This window comes from Jaculus jaculus, chromosome 5 (assembly GCF_020740685.1).
Source record: "Jaculus jaculus isolate mJacJac1 chromosome 5, mJacJac1.mat.Y.cur, whole genome shotgun sequence".
NCBI classification, from domain to species: domain Eukaryota; kingdom Metazoa; phylum Chordata; class Mammalia; order Rodentia; family Dipodidae; genus Jaculus; species Jaculus jaculus.
This window is the reverse complement of record NC_059106.1, coordinates 171,838,043-171,859,766: the sequence shown is the minus strand read 5'-3', so window position 1 is coordinate 171,859,766 and position 21,724 is coordinate 171,838,043. Positions and strand designations below refer to the sequence as shown.

The following is a 21,724-nucleotide window of genomic DNA, read 5'->3' as shown; positions in this document are numbered from 1 at the left end:
AAGGGCTGCCGGCTACCCTTCCCCATCCCGCTGGCCCTCCTACATCCAGGCTCCTGCGCAGGTAAGCGCCAGCGAAGCGAGGTTGGGCTAAGAGCGGGCAGGTTCTTTGCCTGCAGAAGCTGCAATGGAAAGGCCCAGATGAAGGACATAACTTCGTGGCAGCTCCCTCCACCTCGCCTCCCCTCACATCTGCAGACCTAGTCCGCTCGGAAGCAGGCCGCAGGGGCTGCGTTCTGTCAGCGTGACCCCCCACCCCCCAGCCCGGGTGCTGCCTCCAAGAAGGCGGAAAGCCGGGACCTCGTCCAAACACTAAGCTGCTGGGGTGAGTGCTCCACCCAGGCCTCTCAGCAGGATGCTGAGGTCAACAGAGGGCGCCTAGCACTGAGAAGTCTCGGGCTCCAGGAGCAGGTGAGCCAGAGACCCATGGCAGGAAGTGACCGAAGGCAAAAAAAAAAAAAAAAAAGGAAGGGAGCCAGGGGAACCCAACCTGCGGTCTGGAGATTCTGGGAGCCGGGGAGGTGAAGGGGAAAGAGCAAGACTCAGGACTTGATGGCCCAGTGCTGGCACAGGCAGTCCTGGTGTGGGGCCTGGACATGAGCTATCTTTCCTTGGTTGGGGTGCACAGGAAACCAGACGATGAGTGTTGCCTGAGAACCCCAGAACCAGAGAACCATGTCTGACGCCAATTTTTTTAAACTTTTTTTGTTCCTTTTTATTTGTTTGAGAGCGACAGAGAGAGAGAGAGAGAGAGAGAGAGAGAGAGAGAGAGGCCTCCAGCCACTGCAAGTAAACTCCAGACGCATGCGCCCCCTTGTGCATCTGGCTAACGTGGGACCTGGGGAACCGAGCCTCGAACCGGGTCCTTAGGCTTCACAGGCAAGCGCTTAACCGCTAAGCCATCTCTCCAGCCCTGACGCCAATTTTTTTAAGGCACACCCCCTTTTTTTTTAAACAACTTCCATGATTGTAAACAATATCCATTAATTCCCTCCCTTTTCCCATTTTCCTCTTTGAAACTCCATTCTCCAGCATATCCCCTCCCCCTCTCAACCAGTCTTTCTTTTATTTTGATGTCGTCATCTTTTCCTCCTATTATAATGGTCTTGTGTAGGTTAGGTAGTGTCAGGCACTGTGAGGTCATGGATATCCAGGCCATTTTGTGTCTGGGGGAACATATTGTGAGGAGTCCTACACTTCCTTTGGCTCTTACATTCTTTCCACCACCTCTTCCACAAGAGACCCTGAGCCTTGGAAGATGTGATAGAGATATTGCAGTGCTGAGCGCTCCTGTCACTTCTTTCCAGCACCATGATGCCTTCTGAGTCATCCGAGGGTCACTGCCATCTGAAAAGAGAAGGTTCTTTACCAAAAGTGAGAGTAGCATGAATATATGGGTATGAACATTAAGAGAAGTGCTTCCTGGACAGTTTGATAAGCATAGTATATACACTTAGACAGCAGCAGACGTTACACTCCTAGGGCTCATGACTACCCCTGTTTTAAGTTTTCGGTATCAAGGATGTATTCCCTCCCATGGAGTGGGCCTCCAGTCCATTAGAGGGCAGTTGGTTTCCACCATGACAGACATGCCACTATTGTACCCATCGGCTCCTTTGGCCTGGCTGACCAAATATAAGGCTTTCAGTGTCCACTGTTGGGTATCTTCACTGGTGATTTCTCTCCTATTGAATTGCATGCAGAATGGCTTCTGATGCCAATTTTTTAACACATGTGGCAGATTCCTTTTCAGGGACTCACAGCTCACAGAGTGGAAGCAGAGGGATGAGATTGGTGGTCTCCCCCACCCCCAAGGGTTGGCAGCAGCTTAGGGCTCAGCAGAGGACTTCTTTGGTGGGTCAGCCCAGCATTCAAAGCTGCCACTGCTGGGAACAGAACCACCTTTGCTCCCTCGGTCTCCTGGGGCCTGGGGCTCCCCAGCATCTCTCCAGCCACAGTCGCTGTCTGAATGCACAGGCCAGCCTGGCTCCTTGCCCACCTCAGGAACCATCACTGAAGCCCAGATGTCTGAATCACCCTGTACTCCTGCCCACCCAGGTTGATTCCCCTTCCCAGCAGCACTTCTTGCCAGATAACTATGGCATCCCATGGCAGAATAGGGCAGTGATTTAAGATGTTTTCAATGGCAGAGATGACCCACACTGTGATGGCAGGGCCTGGGACTGTGCTAACTGGGCAACCCACAAGAGATTCCAGAAAGTTATGTGCTGCTCTCTGGGAATAGGGATCTGTTGCTCCTTAGCACAGGGAGAAATGGGATGGGTTACAGTTAAGCTGAAAGGGGACATTGAGCAGGACTGGGCAGCTGCAGGGGAGGAGACCCTATCAGGAGGGGACACCAAGATACTCGCAGCCCTATCTCATGCAGCAATGATGTCATACCTCTTAAATCACACCAAACTAGCATCAGATTCTCAATCCTGCCTCTGGTTCTCCAGTGCTGGGATTACCAGTGAGCATACCGCTGTGTGGTTTACATATAAAATTTTATGGTGCCAAAAGAGCTAGCAGACTACTGGGGAGGTGTCCTGTGTCTAAGGGAAGCCGTGGGGTACTTGTTTGGGGATGTCATTATTCAGTTGACCAGCTGAGCAAATGGTAGCAGTGAAGGCAAGCCTAACAACCCAGTACCCCCCAAAAGCCAGATGCACAAAGTGGCACATGCATCCGGCATCTGGCGTTTTCATTTGTAGCTGCTGAAGGCCCTGGCATGCCCACTCTATTGTCTCTCTTCTGTTTACAAATAAATTTTTTTAAGTTCTTTAAGAAAATAAATGAAAATGGGGCTGGAACCAAGGTGATGTCTCTGTGGGACTGGAGCAGCTCTGCCCTGCGCGCATTTTCTCAGTGCGCACTGAAGGTGTGAACATCCTGACACAAGAATGGATCACGTCTCGTACATGCCATTTCTTGGGTTCGTTTCCTGAATGTTTAATCATGCTTGTGTATTCTGGAGAAGGAATATTTGTTAAATGGACTCATAATGAAGTAGCTCCTAAAAATAAGAAACAAAATAAAGTTACCTTTGTTCATGCTTTGTTAAGATGGAAGCCTGATGGTGCTGTACTGCAGTCCAAAGAAGTCTTTGAGTTGTCCTGCTTCATTCCTTAGAGCTCATTTTGCTCTTGTAAATTGAATAAAAACTTGCAAATTAAAAAAAAGGGGGGCGGAGCCAGGTGTAATGGCGCACACCCAAGACAGAGGTAAGAGGATCGCCATGATTCAAGGCCATCCTGAGACCATATAGTGAATTCCAGGTCAGCCTGGGCTACAGCGAGACCCTACCTTGAAAAACAAGTCAGGCATGATGGCCTAATTAAAGGCCCAACATGCTTTTAATCCCAGCACTTGGGAGGCAGAGGTAGGAGGATCACCATGAGTTCAAGGCCACCCTGAGACTACATAGTGAATTCCAGGTCAGCCTGGGCTAGAATGAGACCCTACTTCAAAAAAAAAACCCCACAGCTCATGCCTTTGATCCCAGCCCTCTAGGAGGATATAGTGTTACACTCCTGTACTTCTAGAAGTTGGGAAGCAGAGGCATTAGGATCAGGAATTCAATATCATCCTTGATAGACATAGCTTGATTCTTGAAAAGAAAGTGGACAGTTAATTGCTGTAATTGCTAAATGTTGGTTACCTTGGGTAGGAACAGCCTGGATCCTGGCACTTTGTTCAGAGCTCTCAGCACCCCATCTAGCTGGGGTGGGCACAGACTCATGCTTGCTGCTGTAACTGCCATCTCCGGTCATCTGGGTGGGCAGTAGCTGGCTCACCAGGAGGGTCCCATATATACCTAAGATCTTACTGAATTAGTCCTTGGCACCAGAGTCCAGGATTGCCCCTCGAAGGTGTCTGCTGATTCAGAGATGGGTCCTCTTCTACTTCACGGTGCTTTTAAAGACCATCCACAGGTCTAATTTTAACCCCAGCTTCCTTCCACAAAGCACTGCAGAGACCACACACACACACACAAAGTCCCAGCAGGGCTGGAGAGATGGCTTAGCCGTTAAGGCACTTGCCTGTGAAGCCTGAAGACCCAGGTTTGATTCTCCAGGTCCCAGATACACAAAGTGGCACCTGTTTCTGTAATTCATTTGCAGTGGCTGGAGGCCCTGGCATACCCGGTCTCTCTCTTTTATCTCTAATAAAAATAAAAAATAACAACTCCCAAAATGTGTATTTTAAAATATTTTATTTATTTGATAGAGAATTGCACCAAGGCCTCCAGCCACTGCTGACAAATCCAGACGCATGCATCCCCCCGTGTGCTTCTGGCTAATGTGAGTCCTGGGAAATTGAACCTGGGTCTTTTGACTTTGCAGACAAATGCCCTAACCTCTAAGCCATCCCTCCAGCCCCAAAGGCAGTTGCATTGAGAAAGCGGAGGTAGGGGCCTGCTGTGTGAGTTGGAGGCCAGCCTTAGATTACATAGGGTCAGCCTAGGCTAGAGAGAGAGAGAGACTAAGGGGTTCTGCTGATGTGGTGTGAAGTTGGCCCTCCTCATTTATGGGCCTATTTACCCTCACTGCAGAGGGCTAATCTGGAACCCACTTCCGGACAGTTCCCTTTGCATTAGGAGAACCAGGAAGTCACACCACGTGTAACCCCGTACTCTGCAAGGATCTGGGATGTTTTATGTAGCAGTGTTGGTGATGCACATCAGGGCGTGGTGGCGCCTACAGAAATGTCACTGACCATTCTCACAGCACCAAAACTTCTATATTTTAAATTTAACAGGGACACACACATTTTTGGGAAGTACATCACATGCGATGATAAGGACCTTGTCCACACAGCAGCAGTGTCACCCAGCCCCCTACCAGTGAGCAAGACAGGGGGTGGGACCCCAGTCTTGAGAATCAAACAGAAGATGTGCCTTAATGGGAACAACCCCAAAACAAACAGACTCATCTGCAAGGAAAGTTCCATCATACAAGGGAAGCCCTCTTGGCTCAAGGAAAGACTTCTCCCTGGCGTCACTTCTCATGGGTAAGGAGGAAGCGAGTTCTCAGAAAAGTACTTGAAATACTCTCTTAGTGGGAGGAAGCAGTTCTTCACCAGTGAGGGCGGGCCCTGCACAGCCAGCTTGGCCTTCGCCTTGACTTGGGCCTTCAGGGACTCTTCCTCCTCAGGTGTCAGGGCCATGTGTCGGCTGCCAAAAAGAGTCACTGGTTAACAGATAGCAGTGGGCTGGAGGCAGTCTGGTGCAGGGCTGCCTGGGGCTTCTAGCATCAGCGCCCTTGGGAGGCCCCACCAGCTTCGGACAAGGCAGCCCTGGTCCTCCAACAACAGGGGAAGGAGCTGGTGGAAAGGGACAGGCAGAGTCCCCAAAGTCTGGACCTTTGGCCCATGCCAGTGTGTCCCCCCCTTTTCTGTGCAAAGGAGGAGGCCAGGAGCCACAAGTTAGCCATCAGGATGGAGCAAGGGCAGGATCCCAGGGGGAAAGGCCAGTCAGATCCTTAGTGTTCCCATGCATCCCGGCGTAGCAAAGACCAGCTGGCACTTAGGTCGCTCAGCAGGGGACAGGAGGGTAAGGAGAAGACAGGGGGCCACGCAAGTTTGAAGATGTGGCACCCATTGCCCCCTTCTGGGTGCCAACTTGGAGAATGCTATTAATGAGGCGCCAGACGCAGTGCCCTCACACTGGCTCCATACCCGTCATCTCCATTCACGGTCCCAAGGAAGACAGTGGCCATCTGGAGGCTAATGTGTACTTGGCAAAAATGATTTCTAGCTGGGCATGGTGGCGCACGCCTTTAATTCCAGCACTCAGAAGGCAGATGTAGTAAGATTGCCACGAGTTTAAGGTATCCTGAGACTACATATTAAACTCCAAGTCAGCCTGGGCTAGAGCAAGACCCTAACCTGGAAAAACTTTTTTAAAAAATTCTGGGCAGGAGTGATGGCTTAGTGGTTAATTAAGGCAGTTGCCTGCAGTTCGTTTGCAGTAGCTAGAAGGTCTGGTCTGTCTCTCTTCTCTCTATATCTCTGCTTGCAAATAAATTAAATGAAATTAAAATAAAAAATATATTTCTGGGCTGGAGAGATAGATAGCTTAGCAGTTAAGGCATTTGCCTATAAAGCCAAAGGATCCCGGTTCGACTCTCCAGGACCCATGTAAGCCAGATGCACAAGGGGATGCCCGCATCACATCTGGAGTTTGTTTGCAGTGGCTGGAGGCCCTGGCACACCTGTTCTCTCTTTCTCTGTGCCTCTTTATCTCTCTCAAATAAAAAAATATATATACTTAAAAAAAAATTCTACTCCAGTGGGTGTCTCATCTCACTGAAATCACCCTGAGCCTTGAAGGCAGTGTTCAGCTCCTTTCATGAGCCAGACACCTATACTGAGCACTCAGGGCCCTGAGGGATGGGGCATGGTTGAGGCCCAGTTGCCCCCCCGCTGTCCCAGACCACTGGCAGCCCTAGTGGTTTGGCTCTAGGTAGGGCAGGTGCCGTTTTCCTAGCCGCACAGCTGGGCCTGTGTGTAATCACTCCTAAAGCGTATTGTCCTGCTATTGAACAGGCCGCCCCCATGTTACAGTGTCTGCTCCCAGACCAGGGTGGAGCCTGACGCCCCTTTCAAATGGCGCTGAGCCTCAGTGTCCTGACCTCAACTCCTGCAGGGCCAGTGCTCTTGGGAAAGAGACAGGTGAGACACAGGTGCCTTCTGGATCCCACAGACAGATGCTTGTAAACGTAGCCCCCCAAACCCCAACAACTGAATAGCGGGGTGGAGACCAGGTAAGAGAACCCACTAAGAGCAGGCCATGGGTCTGCACAGTGGCTGGGAGCCTGAAGAATGCTGGGATTGGGGGAGGTGAGTGGGAAGAAGTTTCCAGAAACTCACCCGGGAGCAGAAGACATGACTTAGCAGTATGAGAAAATGCAGTCCGAGCTGGTTGAACTTTCAAGCTTGTCTGTGTGCAGGACACATGTGTGCTGGGATGGTGTGTGTGATTGTTCTCCTGAGTCGTGTGTTAGCGTGTGAATGAGCACAGCATATGAGCCCAGCAATTGTGCGTGTGAGTATGGGCGTGCCCGAGGGACTTCAGGAAACCAGGGGTCCTAGGCGTGCGTAGTCGTGTGTGAGAATGCGGCCTGTGAACGGTTACCAGGCATTTTTCTTTCTCAGGATGAGGGAAGCCCCGTGCAGTCCTAAAGCAAGATCAGGCAGGAGGCACCGGGGTGAGGGGCACCTTCCACTGGCCAGGGCCTCAGTGACCAGCACAGCTGGGCAGGGAACAGGGTTTCACAGGCCTGGCTTTACTAGAAAGTTCTTTTTTTTTCCCTGTCTCTCAATGAACCCAAGACTTCCTGCTCCCCAGCCCCAAAGAGCTACCTCCTCAGTGCTGGGATGTTGCTCCACACTCGCACGGCGTTCTGAGGGACTCTGTCACAGACATCCTGCAGGATCACAAACTGCATCTGTGGGAGAGGGGCTGTGAGTCATCACGTCAGATTCAACCTCTTCCTCTTCCCCAAGGGGCCGACACAAACCACCTAAGCTGCTCAAACCTCCTAAGTGGCACTGCTTACATACTTAACCCTTTTTTTTTTTTATAGCTGAAGGGAGCTGGGGAGATGACTCAGAGGTTAAAGATGCTTGCTTACAAAGCCTTCTGGCCTGGATTTGTTCATTTGCAATGGTCAAAGACCTGGAGGGGGGCTGGAGAAATGGCTTAGCAGTTAAGGTGTTTGCCTGCAAAGTCAAAGGATCCCGGTTCGATTCCCCAGGACCCATGTAAGCCAGATGCACAAGAGGGCGCATGTACGTGGGGTTCATTTACAGAGGCTGTAGGCCTTGGTGCATCCATTCTCTCTCTCTCTCTCTGCCTTTTCCACTCTCAGATAAATAAAATATATTAAAAAAAAAAAAAAGACCTGCTGGGCCCATATGCTCTTCCCTCCCCACCCCAGTCTCTCTCTCATGCACACACACACCAGGTGTGGTGCGGCACGCCTTTAACCCAAGCGTGCCGGAGGCAGAGGTAGAAGGAGTTCAGGTCAGCCTGAGACTACATAAGTGAATTCCAGGTCAGCCTAGGATAAAGGGAGACCCTGCCTTGAAAACCCAAGAGAAGAAAATCAGGCTGGAGAGCAAGGTCAATAGTTTTAAGGCACTTGCCTGTAAAGCCTAATAACCCAGATTCAATTCTCCAGTACCCACATAAAGCCAGACGCACATAGTAGAGTGGCTAGAGGTCCTGGCATGTCCATTCTCTGCTTGTAAATAAATATTTTTTAAAAAGAAAGAGTGCTGTGAGAGATGGCTTAGTGGTTAAGGTGCATGCCTATGAAGCCTAAGTATCCAGTTTCGAGTCTCCAGGTCCCATGTAAGCCAGATGCACATAGTGGTGCATGTGGATGGAGGCCCTGACACACCCATTCTCTCTCTGTCTCTCTCTCCCTATCTGTCTCAAAAAAAAAAAAAAAAATCTAAGCTGGGTGTGGTGACACATGCCTTTAATCCCAGAACTTTGGAGGCAGAGGTAGAAGGATCACCGTGAGACTACATAGTGAATTCCAGGTCAGCCTGGACCAAAGTGAAACCCTACCTCAAAAAACTAGGCTGAGGTAGGAGGATCACCATGAGTTTGTGGTCAACCTCACACTACACTGAATTCCAGGTCAGACTGGGTTAGAACAAGACACCAAAAGAAGAGAGAGAGAAAACCTGGTGAAATAGTTCTATTGCGATATTCAAAACAGAATCTACAGACTAGGAGAATCTGGAAACATGAAAAGCAGGAGCCAGAGAGAACGTTGCTGAGAGTTCAAGGCCAGCCTGAGACTACATAGTGAATTCCAGATCAGCCTGGGCTAGAGTGAGACCCTACCTCAAAAAAAAAAAAAAAAAAATCGATGCGTATATATTCAAAGTAGCAAGATGATTGATCATCATCAGAGGGAAAGCAGATAAGCCCTCCGGGAGACAATGGAACCAGAACCAACGGGAGAGATCAAGGCACATCCTGAGACCAGCTGGAGGGTTACAGGACATTGAGCCTCTCACCCCACACCACATGCGCACCCTGAAACCTGCTCAGTCCTTTGAGTGATGACACCACCCTGGGCTTGAGCTCCCATTCCTAAGTGGAGTGCAGTTGAGGTACTCGTGGGCATTCCCACACTGGGGTTGACCTTCAAGCTTATCCCTGGAGGGTTGGTATTCTGGTGTCCCTGCGGCCCTGGGCAAACCTGAGTAGTGGGCTCAGGAGCGGGAGCCCAAGCCCTGCCCGCAGAGGGGGCCGCTCCGCGCACACACCTCGAAGAAGCGGTTCGCTGTGCGCACGTCCTCGTCGCTCAGCAGTAGGTTGTCTGCAAACATCCAGAAGAAAGGCTGCTGGCTCTTCGAGTTTGGCTGTGCGTACTGCAGGATGCGGTGGAACTGGTACATGTACCACGCTGTCGCAAGGGATGAAGACCAGGCATTCAGGGGGTGAAGGCACGGGCAAAAGGACAAAGACCCCTTTGTGAGTGACTAGTACTTCAGCATAAGTCCACCACTCCTCACTAAACTGAAGGAGTTGTGTTTTTTTTGGAGTTGTTTTTTAAATGGAATAATTTTATTTACTTTTGAGAGTGAGAGGAAGAAAGAGGCAGATAGATAGAATGGGCGCACCAGGGCCTTTCTAAGGCACTGAAAACTCCAGACACATGCACCACCTTGTGCATCTGGGCTTTACATACATGGCTACTGGGGAATCGAACATGAGTCCTTTGGCTTTGCAGGCAGGCACCTTAACTGCTAAGCCATCTCTCTCTCCAGCCCAAGGAAGGCTTTATAATGCAGGGAGGAATGAGGGGATGGGGAGACAAAAGGGACAAGCGTCCTTAATGGATGGAGGTGACCCACATTCCTTAAAACTTACCAGGGCAATTGTGGCAGGAGTGGCTTCGGGGCTGTGTGGAGCCATACATGAGGTCGAAAGGGCCCCATTTGCCCACCTAGGGGACACAACACACAGTTATTTTCAGGAAAGGTGGTGGCCACGTGCTTCCTTCTGGTGACCAGCACTAACGCCAGAGGCGCCTGCATGATGGGGCGACCCAGGCAGAATCCCAGGCTGCAGGGTCCAGCAACTGCTGGCCCCAAGGACAAGCCCAGGCGGCTGCGGTCTGAGAAGGGCACAAAGGCCCTGTGAAGAGACTGTGTGCACACTCGCAACCCATCTAAGGGATGGCGTGTGCCTTCTGGGAAAGTGCTGGTCGTGTCTACAGCCAGCAGCTGGGAGCAGACCATAGGATTGGAGGCTCCCTGTTGGGCATAAACAGCTGCCACTTAATACTGGTCACCAGCTGGGGTCACTGACTGGCTGGCCAAGCAGGAAGTCAATGCAACAGTCAGCCCTGGCCTGCCTGAGCAGACAGGGAGCCTCCTAGCTGCTATGTAAGAGGTCCCAAAGCCACTTTAGAGACAGGACGGCGGAGCCTCGGATTCAACAAACGCTACTCTGGCCTTTGGCTCTGTGCATTCACAAGATGTCCAAGCACGGGACTCCCCAATCCACAATGCACCATTACTTCCTCAGACCTCCCCCACTTCAACAGGCTCGCTCCTGAACTGGGTCCCAGCCCCTTGTGACTCTTGCTGCCCTCCACTTGGCCCCACATGCGCTGCTGGAAGGGGCTGGGTGTGGTGGCACATGCCTTTAGTCCCAGCACTTGGAGGCAGAGGTAGGAGTTCAAATCCACCCTGAGACTACATAGTGAATGCCAGGTCAGACCCTACCTCAAAAAAAAAAAAAAAGACAGAAAGAAAAATGGGACAGGATCAAAGTCCAGCACCCCAACATGCTCTGCATGCCCTATTAACAACCACTAGCTACTGCCTAGTGGTTAGCTACTGCAGAAGAGTCCCATCACAGGACCACCTTAGTTACCACAGGTTTTTTAAACACACTTAAAAATGTTTTTTAGTTTATTTTTATTTATTTATTTGAGAGCAACAGAGAGAGGAAGAGGCAGAGAGAGAGGACATGCCAGGGCCTCCAGCCACTGCAAACTCCAGATTTATGTGCCCCTTTGTGCATCTGGCTAATGTGGGTCCTGGGGACTCGAGCCTCGAACCTAGGTCCTTAGGCTTCACAGGCAAGCGCTTAACCACTAAGCCATCTCTCCAGCCCAGTTACCACAGTTTTTAAATATGCTTCCAGAGGTTGAGTTCGAAACTTGGCAACTTTGAGGCCCCCCCAACACACAGGCTGCACCACCCCATCAAAGATAAGAGAAATCAGCCAACTGGACTTCAATATGCCTGGCTCACTGACCAGCTCTGGCCTAAACTGCTATTCAGGGACCATGTGCCGCTTCCGCCTCCCTCTGTAGAACACAGCAGTTATTGGAGCCAGGGCCCTACGCCGGCCTGCAGACAGAGTGCCTGTGTCCCCCTCCCTGCTGCTGCCCCTCCCCCTTCCCAAGCCACCCACTGCAAGAATCTGGGGCCTCCCATAGAGCCCCACCCTCTGCACTCACGTCTCTCCGCACGACATCTGTGACATCATCCAGGTACTTCAGTTTTCCTTCCTCGGATCCGGAACCACTTTCCAAAAAGCCCAAGCTCGTTAGCTCTGGAGGGACACACAAGAAGGGAACAGAGAGGCTGTGAGTTTGCCCCAGCCATGGCTGCTGCGAGCTTTCCTGTCGCCGGGAGCAGCTTCAGGTTCGATGAGAGGCTCTAGGGTGAGGACTGTTGTCCCAAGCGTTGTCCTGATTTGTGGGGGGGGGAAAAATTAAGCAATTTTGTAGGTATTCCTAGATTATGCTGTCACTTGCTAGCTTAGTAGAAAAGCTGGGTTATGGTACTATCTAAGATTTATTTTATTTTATTTACTTGAAAGTGACAGAGAAAAAGGGAGGGAGAGAGAGAGAATGGGCACACCTCCAGCCACTGCAAACTACGAACTACGTGTCACCTTGTGCATCTGGCTTACGTGGGTCCTGGGGAATCGAGCCTCCAACCGGGGTCGTTCACAGGCAAGCGCTGAACAGCTAAGCCATCTCTCTAGCCCTATGGCAGTATTGATATAAGTGCATTCATGATGTGGCCCTCAGAGCAGGTGGGGTTTCTAGAGGGCTTGGGTAAGCTAAGCCTGCGCAGAGTGATGCCATCACAAGCTCATGCCTCATGCTCCCAATGGGACAGGTTCAGTCAAGACCAGAGAGACCCCAGGGCTTCTGTGTGCCAAGCGGCAGGACCTTAGGCTGGGGGAGATTCAGGTGGTGGGGAGTGGGGCTCCTATAGGAGGGGTCCTTGGGGCAGGGCTACATCTTTGCCAGTAGGACTTCCTACTGGCCACATCCTCCTCCCCCGCCCCCGCCGCCGCTGGCTTGCTTTCCCAGCCCCTTCCCCCAGTCCCACTTTCTTCTGTTGCAGAAGGTGTCCAGTCCACTACCATCTTCCACCCTCACTGCCCTCCTCCTCTGGCCTGTGTCCCCATTCCTCTAGCTGCCAGGCTCCTGCCAAGGGCGCTGGGTCTTCTCAGCTCAGACTCTGAGGAAGGTCCTTGGATGTCCCTTCCCAATCCCAGAAGCCCAGCAACACCTGGCCACCCAGAGACTTCCAGCTTCTCTTCTGACCATCTTGAGTGAGTCTGGACATCAGTGACCTCACTTGTGTGTGGGGTGGGGTGGTGGGTGCAGATGTGCTGGTCCCACGTGTGCAGGAGACAGCACCAAGTGTCCACTTATCACACGCGCTTCTCTCCCTCAACCTAGAACCCCTGCCCTCTTTGAAAGACCCTCATGCTTAAACAGTAAGTGCTCTTAACTGTAACTGTCGATCCATCTTCGCACACCTTTCACTCACCTTTCCTAATATCCCCAAAAAGGGAAAGCACCCGTATTGGCTCTCTCTTCCATGCAGGCACTGTTTTGAAGACTTCCAGAGATCCTGGTTTCTATAAAGGAAAAGGGAGAAGGCAGGAGGGGAGAGTAGGGAAGAGGAAGAATATTTTTTCTGGCTTTTTAGATGGACCTCATGAGTTGAAAAGTCGTTCCTGGCGCTGCAGTCCCTCTCTGGATCCAGACACAGCTGGGATTTACTTGCCCAAGGCCCGGCTGCCCACACCCCTCCATGACGAGCAACTCCACCACTCCCAAGGTGTGGTTCTCTTGCTCCAGCCCACGCATCTCTAGCGGCAGGAAGATAGCTTTACAGACCTTTGGCTCCAAGTCTTGCCCTATAGACGGGGGGGGACCTAGCGTTGGCAAAGCCACCCACCCCAGCACCTGCCCACCCCTCGGCAATGGGAACACCCAAAGCCAGTGTTGGGTGTTTCCCAGGCCAGGGATGCGCTGCCAGTGGTCTGCTATGACTGGAGGACCACACCGGGAACACAGCACGGAGAGATCTAAACACCTGGTCCACGGGCTGAGGCCGGGCTGAGCAGAGCCCTCAGAGCAGTCTGAGTGGGGTGGAGTGGGGGCTGCTGCGTACAGGTGAGATGGGTCCCGGCACAGGCAGCCTGCAGGCAAGTGGTGGCAGAGAGGGTGGTAAAAGGCAAGAGAGCCGGGGAAAGGGAGTTGTCCAAGCTCCCAGGGCTCAACCAATTCTGCCTTGAATGCTCCGGTGGATACCAGGCGGCCATGGCCCTCCTGGGACAGTGAGGAAAGAAGGCCTGGTGGGGACCCACCCTTGTCCGGATGTCCTTTCTGCCTCACTCTGAAGGAACAGAGCCTCTGTGCCTCACCTCCCTGGCTCCAGAGCCATGCCTTGCTTGCCCTTCCCATGGCTGGCATCAAGCCACCATAAATGTCACTTGGTTTACTTGATGTGAAATTCTTCTTGCAGTCTTGAAGCACAGAGGTTCCTGACACTGCAGAAGGAAAGGTCTCTGCCCCCTAAAAGTACTGAGAAGGAGGCTCTGTAAGGCACATTCCTGCCTTTTTCAAAACCTGCTATCACCGGGCTTGGTGGCACACACCTTTAGCCTTTGGTCCCAGCACTTGGGACGCAGAGGTAGGATTGCTGGAGGCCACTACATAGTGAATTCCAGGTCAGCCTTGACTAGAGTAAGACCCTACCTCAAAACAAAACAAAAGAAAAAGAAGTCTATACTCACAGGCCAGCTTCCCAAAGTCTAAAATCACAGTGACATGGCCAGCTGCCTTTGAAAGCGAGGGAATCTGTTCAGATCTCTCCCAAATTCAAGTTCCAGGGCTGTAATAACCCTCAAAGCACGTGGCTTATTTAAACACACAGTGAGACCTCTGCCTGTTTCCTCCTGGACTTCCTATGTATGACATCTCCCAAACTCCCCCTCCTTTCTCCTACCAGGACAGTACCATTGCATAATGCAAAACTCAATCCAGGGCTGGAGAGATGGCTTAGTAGTTAAGGCGCATGCCTGCAAAGCCTAAGGACCCAGGTTTGATACTCCAGGTCCCACATGAGCAAGATGCCCATGATGGTACATATGTCTGGAGTTCATTTGCTGTGGCTAGAGGCCCTGGCATGCCCATTCTCTCCCCGGCCCCCCGCCGCCCCATCTCAAATAAATAATTAAAAACAATTATCTTAAAAAACCCTCAATCCAGAGTGCTCTCACCTTGAGGCCTCAAATAAGTTTCACCTGCAAAGATCCTGCTTCAAACCAGACTGCATTCACAGGTTCCTGCTTAGGCCCAGGGGCTATCTTTTGTGGACACTGCTCAGTCTTCTCCACCCTTACTGAGCACCCAGTCCCTGCCTGGTTTCACCCAGCTATGCGGGTTTCATGCCCGAGGTTCCACATCTGGGCCAGCAACCCTGGCTGCACGGGCGTTACTGCTCGTGTTGGCTACCTGCCAGCCACTATTAACCCACGTGCTGGACGCAGAGGCCGGCTGAACTCTCACCAGGCAGTATCCTGGACCCCCGGTACCTGTGAACACCACCATTCCCAGGCTTGTAAGAAACGAAATCACCATGCTACAACTTCCCAGACACAAGTCAGCCAGATGTCTGCGCCCCAAGAGGAAAATAGGGAGCTGGTCAAAAACCTCAGCCTAGCCAGGCATGGGGGTGCACACCTTTACTCCCAGCACTTGGGAGGCAGAAGTAGGGGGATCGTTGTGAGTTCGAGGCCACCCTGAGACTACATAGTTAATTCCAGGTCAACCTGAGCTAGAGTGAGACCCTACCTCGGAAACCAAAAAAACAAAAACCAAAAAAAAAAAAAAAACATCAGCCTCAGGGGCTTTAAAGCGACCAATGCTTGCTGTCAGCCTGTGGACCACAGTTGGATTCCCCTCAACTCATATAAAGCTGGACAAAAAAGGCACATTCATCTGCAGTCCCAAAGCACCTATGACAATGGGAGACAGCCAGGGAATCCAGAAGCTCACAGATCAGCTAGACTGATCTTTCCAGGGACAAAAAGAAGAGACACTGTCTCAAAAGTAGGTGGAGGCCGGGCATGGTGGCGCACGCCTTTAATCCCAGTACTCCAGGAGGCAGTGGTAGAAGGAGTACTGTGAGTTCGAGGCTACCCTGATGGTACACATGGCAAATTGCAGGTCAGCCTGGGCTAGAGCGAAACCCTACCTCAAAAAATAGAGTAAAAAAATAAAAAGGGTAGAGAGGACTGACAGGTTTGTTCCCTGATCTCCACATGCCCTTTGTGCCACGTGCACAGACAGATTTTTAAATTTTTTCTTTGTTTATTTGAGAGAGAGAGAATGGGTGCACCAGGGCCTATAGCCACTGCAAATGAACTCCAAATGCATGCGACCCCTGGTGCATCTGAGTTTCGTGGACACCGGGAAATCAAACCACGGTCTTAACCACTGACCATCTCTCCAGCCCACGTACACCCAGTTTTAGAAGTTGAAACCGCGCAGTCCCTGACTGGACTGTCCCCAGCTGGCGGCCACGGGAAGCCGGGCGCTCCTTACCGCCTCCTTCAGCTGGAAGTCCTTCAGCTGCTGGCGCCACTTCCTCCGTCTCAGCAGCAGCCCGTTGCGGGCGAAGGGCAGGCACAGGAAGCAGGCCCAGTAATCCATAGCGTGGATTCTCTCCGAGGTCCCGGGGCCCACCAGGATATCCATACACTCAAAGCAATAGCACCTACAGTCAAAACCAAACGACCATGCCGGGCGTGGTGGCAGGCCTTTCATCCCAGCACTCGGGAGGCAGAGCACAGGGAGGTAGGAGGATCGCTGAGTTTGAGGCCACCCTGAGACTATATAGTGAATTCCAAGTCAGCCTGGGCTACAGTGAGACCCTCCCTCGAAAAAAGAAAATAAACACCCAGGGGCAGCTAGCTGGGGAGTAAAGACTTTGAGACATGAGACTGGCTAGAGTGGCACAGGGTAGAGAGCCACAGACAGAGCCTCGTGTTGGCAATTAATAATGCCCGAGGGTAAGCACGCCCATGAGTCACCACCCCAGGACGGGGTGCAGGTGCCCACCCTCTGCTACATAAAGACAGAGGGAGCAGCCACATCTTGGCTATTCTACTAAAAGAAGGCATCACATACTCAAGTCTAAAAGGTTTCCAAAATGGTGACATATGCCTTTAATCCCAATACTTGGGAGGCATGAGTTCAAGGCCACTCTGAGACTACCTAATGAATTCCAGGTCAGCCTGGGCTAGAGGGAGACCCTACCTGGAAAACAAAACAACAACAACAACAAAAAAAAAAAGGGGGGTGGCTGGAGAGATGGCTTAGCGGTTAAGCGCTTGCCTGTGAAGCCTAAGGACCCCGGTTCGAGGCTCGGTTCCCCAGGTCCCACGTTAGCCAGATGCACAAGGGGGCGCACGCGTCTGAAGTTCGTTTGCAGTGGCTGGAGGCCCTGGCGCGCCCATTCTCTCTCTCTCCCTCTATCTGTCTTTCTCTCTGTGTCTGTCGCTCTCAAATAAATAAATAAATAAATAATTAAAAAAAAAAAAAAGGTTTCCAAGTGGGGCATGGTGGCCTACACCTTTAATCCCAGCACATGGGGGGCAGAGGTAGGAGGGTCGCCGTGAGTTCAGAGGCCACCCGGAGACTCCATAGTGAATTCCAGGTCAGCCTGGGCTAGAGGGAGACCCAACAAGCAATAAGAAGAAAAGATTGGGCTGGAGAGATGGCTTAGCGGTTAAGCACTTGCCTGTGAAGCCTAAGGACCCCGGTTCGAGGCTCGGTTCCCCAGGTCCCACGTTAGCCAGATGCACAAGGGGGCGCACGCGTCTGGAGTTCGTTTGCAGAGGCTGGAAGCCCTGGCGCGCCCATTCCCTCTCTCTCCCTCTATCTGTCTTTCTCTCTGTGTCTGTCGCTCTCAAATAAATAAATAAAAAATTAAAAAATATATAAAAAAAAAAAAGAAGAAAAGGTTTCCAGAAAGGGAACGGGAGAGGTGGCCGGGGCGATGGTCCTGGGAAGCGGAAGCAGCAGCAGGATGAGGCCTCACCTGGTGCAGTCGATGTCCTCGCAGATGAGCAGCGTGTCCCCGGAGCAGCAGACGGTGCAGTAGCGCTGGTAGCCGTCATCGTCGTACAGGAAGAGAGACCCCAGGAACCGGTCCTGGGACGGGAGAAGGGCCAGTTACGCGTGACCTACCCTGAGGAGCTTGGGGAGCCCCCTCTTCCTCCCTGCTTGCTTACCTTGCAGGGGATGCACAGTCCCCCCTCAAACAAGGGGTGTTGCGTGTACACCTGCCTACTGCCACAGCAGAGACAGAAGTCTAAAGAGAGCAGAGAGACAGGGGCTTTAGCGCTCCAGGCTGTAACACACGGAAGACCACAAGGTTGAAGGGAAGGTTGGAAGGATGGATGTCTCATGGTCATGATCAGACCAGAAGGACAACTTAACGTTATCCAAAGAGCAAATGGAGTGGTAGACCCTTTCAAAAACCCAGCTGGACGTGAGACCCTACCATGAAAAACCAAAAAGAAAAAGAAAAAAGAAGCCAGGTGTGGTGGCGCAATCCTTTAATCGCAGCACCTGGGAGGCAGAGGTAGGAGGATCCCCATGAGTTCGAGGCCACCCTGAGACTACATAGTGAATTCCAGGTCAGCCTGAGCTAGAGTGAGACCCTACCTGGAAAAACCAAAAAAAGGAAAGAAAAAAGGCTAAAAACACCACAAGCCCTGACAAGCTGATTCTAAGGCTGGGGGCAAGGGGGACAAGGCTGGAGATGGCTTAGCAGTTAAGGTGTTTTCCTGCAAAGCCAAAGAACCCACATTAGATCCTCCAGGACTCATATAAGTCAGATACCCAAGGTGACCCGTTCATCTGGAGTTTGTTTGCAGGGCTAGAGGCCCTGGTGCACCCATTCTCTATGTGCTTCTTTCTCATAAATAAAATAAAATAAAATAAAATAAAATAAAATAAAATAAAATAAAATAAAATAAAATAAAATAAAATAAAATAAATAAAATAAAATAAAATAGCTGGTGGTCTGGAGGGATGGCTTAGCAGTTAAGGTGCTTGCCTGCAAAGCAAAGGACCCAGGTTCAATTGCCCAGGACCCACACCAGCCAGATGCACAAGGGGGTGCATGCATCTGTAGTTCGTTTGCAGTGGCTGGAAGCCCTGGTGCGCCCATTCTCACTTTCACATACTCTCTCTCTCCCTCCATCTCTCTCTGACTCTAATAAATTTTTAAAAATTAAAAATGTTATTTGGGTGTGGTGGCGCACGTCTTTAATTCCAGCACTTGGGAGGCAGAGGTAGGAGGATTGCTGGGGGTTTGAGGCCACCCTGAGACTCCATAGTGAATCCCAGGTCAGCCTGGGCTAGAGTGAGACCCTACCTTGACCCCCCCCAAATTAAAAACGAAACAAAACAGAATCACTCAATCCACAAAGGAGTGACACTTAGTGGGTTTGAGTTTTTTCCTTCTCCTTTGAGGCAGGATCATATGTACATCAGGCTTTTAATCCCAGCACTGGGGGAGGGGGGACAGAGGTAGGAAGATTGTGCTGGTGAACTCGAGGCCAGCCTGAGACTACATAGTGAATTCCTGGTCAGCCTGGGCTATAGCAAAACCCTACCTCAAAAAGAAGCCAAAAATTGCTATGTAGTTGAGGATGACCTTGAACTTCTGACCCTCCTGCCTTTATTTCCTTACTTGCTGGGGATCAAACCTGGCACTGCCGCAAGCTAGATCTCTAGCACTGAGCCCAGCCCTCAAGCTTATGGTGATGGATGCTATAACCATAGTAAGAATAAGTACGTAAATATCAAAAACAATAAACTGGGGGCTGGGGAGATGGCTTCGCGGTTAAGCGCTTGCCTGTGAAGCCTAAGGACCCCAGGTTCGAGGCTTGATTCCCCAGGACCCACATTAGCCAGATGCACAAGGGGGCGCATGTGTCTGGAGTTCGTTTGCAGAGGCTGGAGGCCGTTCTCTCTCTCTCTCTCTCTCTGCCTCTTTGTCGCTCTCAAACAGATAAATAAGAATAAACAAAAAAATAAAATTAAAATAAACTGCATGCAGGAAACAAAGCTGCAAGGCTCGAGGGGTGAGTGAACCCCACCCCATCTCTGTCATTCCGGGATGGCTGCCAGGTTAAGCCCAAGCCTTTCAGGGCCATGTGAGGCGCTTCTGTCTGGTCCCAGGCAAACTCACCTTCTATGTTTCGCTTGTTCACAATGACTTCATGTGGAATGACATCTGGAGAAGAAAAGAACTGGGCTTAAGTCAGAGTTATAAAGGCTCTCCCCCCTGCCCCCCCCCCAGTGCACACCTGTCCCTGCCGGGTGTCCCAATGGCATGAGAGAGCCACACACGGCCCAGGGCTGAGGTGACCCAGGGCTGAGGTGACCGGGGAAGGCCTCACCTCTTCCTGATGGGGAGGGGGCTGGTGTTGGCAGCTCTTTGGAGTCTCCCAGGACCCCGGCCATGGCGTGCTCAGCCTTCAGGCCCAGGACTGGGGGAGGTCATCGTAGAGGGACAACACAGGGACACAGGACACATGCCAGAGGAGAAAACAGTCCACCACCCATGGTCAGTACAGGTGTCAGGTGCCCAAGACACTGCCCAGCCAGCCCTTGATGGTGACACCTGCCCACTGATGCCCTATCCAGTGGTGGAAGGCAGAAAGAACTCCAGCCAGTAGCTGCCTTGAGAGGGGCTGGGGAGTGCCCTATGGGGGTGCCCCTTGCCTACCCAGCCCTGGTTACCATGTGGGGGTCAGATGGGACATTTCCTCTAGGGAAAGAGGCCAGCTTCTACTGTAGCCCCTAGCCCCTCCACAGCGGGCTTTGGACTTCTCAGGGACCAGGCCTAGGACAGCCCCCCGCCCCCCAGAGGAGAAGGTGAGGAGGCAGGGCCTGAGGAACTCACAGGACTGGGGCCACTGCTCCTCCAGGTGAGCTGATGAGTCAGGCCAGGAATTGTTCAGAGTCTCCAGGCTCCAGGTTCTAAAAGAAGAGACGGCCATGGATCTAGGTGACAATGCCTCCCAGGAACCCATGCTAGAAAGACGCAAGTCCATGGGGTGCTGGGTGGCCAAGGGGTGCAGCCTCAGGGTCTGGGTATGGTAGCCTGGGCAGGGGCCGAGTGGGGCAGCCCCTGATGCACTGAGGGGTGATGGGAAGGAGTGAGGTGCTCTTAAGCGAAGGAATTTGGGGCTCTTATAAGAAGCTAGGGGGTAGTAGCGAATTTGGGGGAGCAGAAAGGGAGCCCTTAAAGCAAGTGAGTTGAGAACCCAGTGCTGGAGTCTAAGGGGGGGGGCTAGGGCAGAGTGGGTGGGGGCACACAGGGGTGGCGCTTAGGAAGCCCGGCCAGTGGGAGGGATTCAAGGCAGCAGGGAGGGTAAGAGCAGGGTGGGGGGCAGGGTAGGTGCGTGGGAGAGGGGTTCAGGGGAGGGGAGCGCATTCAGGGGCGGAGCTTACAGAGCTGTGGGAGGAGGGTTGGGGCCTAGAGTGAGGTGGGAGTGGGGGAGGGGAATCTGAGGACTCAGCGCAGATTGGGGTTAGGCCGCTCTGAGGTAGGGTTCGGGGTGGGGTGGGACAAAAGGGCATGGGGCATGGTGAAAGGCTGGTGAATGGAGTTGAGGAGGGGTCCCAGGCTGGGCTGGAAGTTAAGAGCAGCAGCTTAGGACCACAGGGCGTGGCCTGCAGCCACATGGGGTGCAATGGAGAGGTGGAGAAGATCCCGAGAGCCCAACTCCCTCCTCCCCAGCAGGCTAGCCCGACTGGGTGCCCTGCATGGAGTTAAGCTATCCGGCTAGTTAGAGAGGGGCTGAGACCAGCTTCCATGCACCATCCCCAGCAGCCCCGGGTTCCCTAGACCTTTTGGAACCTCAATTCTTGCAAACTTGAGATTCGTGGCATTGAAGCAGCAAAGAATTTCAGTAAGAGTTGGAGATTTTACTAAAAATATTTTACTGCTCAGCAGTTAAGGCACTTGCCTTGAAAACCTAATGACCTGAGTTCAGTTCCTCAGCACCCACACACAGCGGCACATGTGTCTGGAATTCATTTGCAGTGGCTAAAGGCCCGGCACACTCATTCCGTCTGTCTTTCTCTGCTTCCAGATAAATTACTTTAAAAAACGTTTTTGAGCTGGGTGTGGTGGTGCATACCTTTAATCCCAGCACTCTGGAAGCAGAGGTAGGAAGATCGCCAAGTGAGTTCAAGGCCATCCTGAGACTACATAATGAATTCTAGGTCAGCCCGGGCTAGAGCGAGACCCTACCATGAAATACTGAAAAAAAAATTTTTTTTTGAAGCCGGGCGTGGTGGCACACATCTTTAATCCCACCGTATATGCTGGTTGGGGGGCTAAA

At 51.9% G+C, this 21,724-nt stretch overlaps 1 protein-coding gene across 1 annotated transcript; it reads right to left on the bottom strand.

Moving 5' to 3' along the window:
• Positions 1-5,004: 5,004 nt before the first annotated feature.
• Dnmt3l (DNA methyltransferase 3 like) lies at positions 5,005-20,374 on the bottom strand. Its single transcript, XM_045149220.1, has 12 exons — positions 20,278-20,374; positions 19,772-19,861; positions 19,561-19,605; positions 17,591-17,670; positions 17,398-17,510; positions 15,903-16,071; positions 12,832-12,922; positions 11,499-11,593; positions 9,896-9,971; positions 9,289-9,428; positions 7,363-7,448; positions 5,005-5,173 (listed from the first exon to the last, which is right to left on the bottom strand). Exons 1-12 carry the CDS (start codon positions 20,372-20,374, stop codon positions 5,005-5,007), a joined length of 1,251 nt encoding a protein of 416 aa, XP_045005155.1.
• Positions 20,375-21,724: the final 1,350 nt, after the last annotated feature.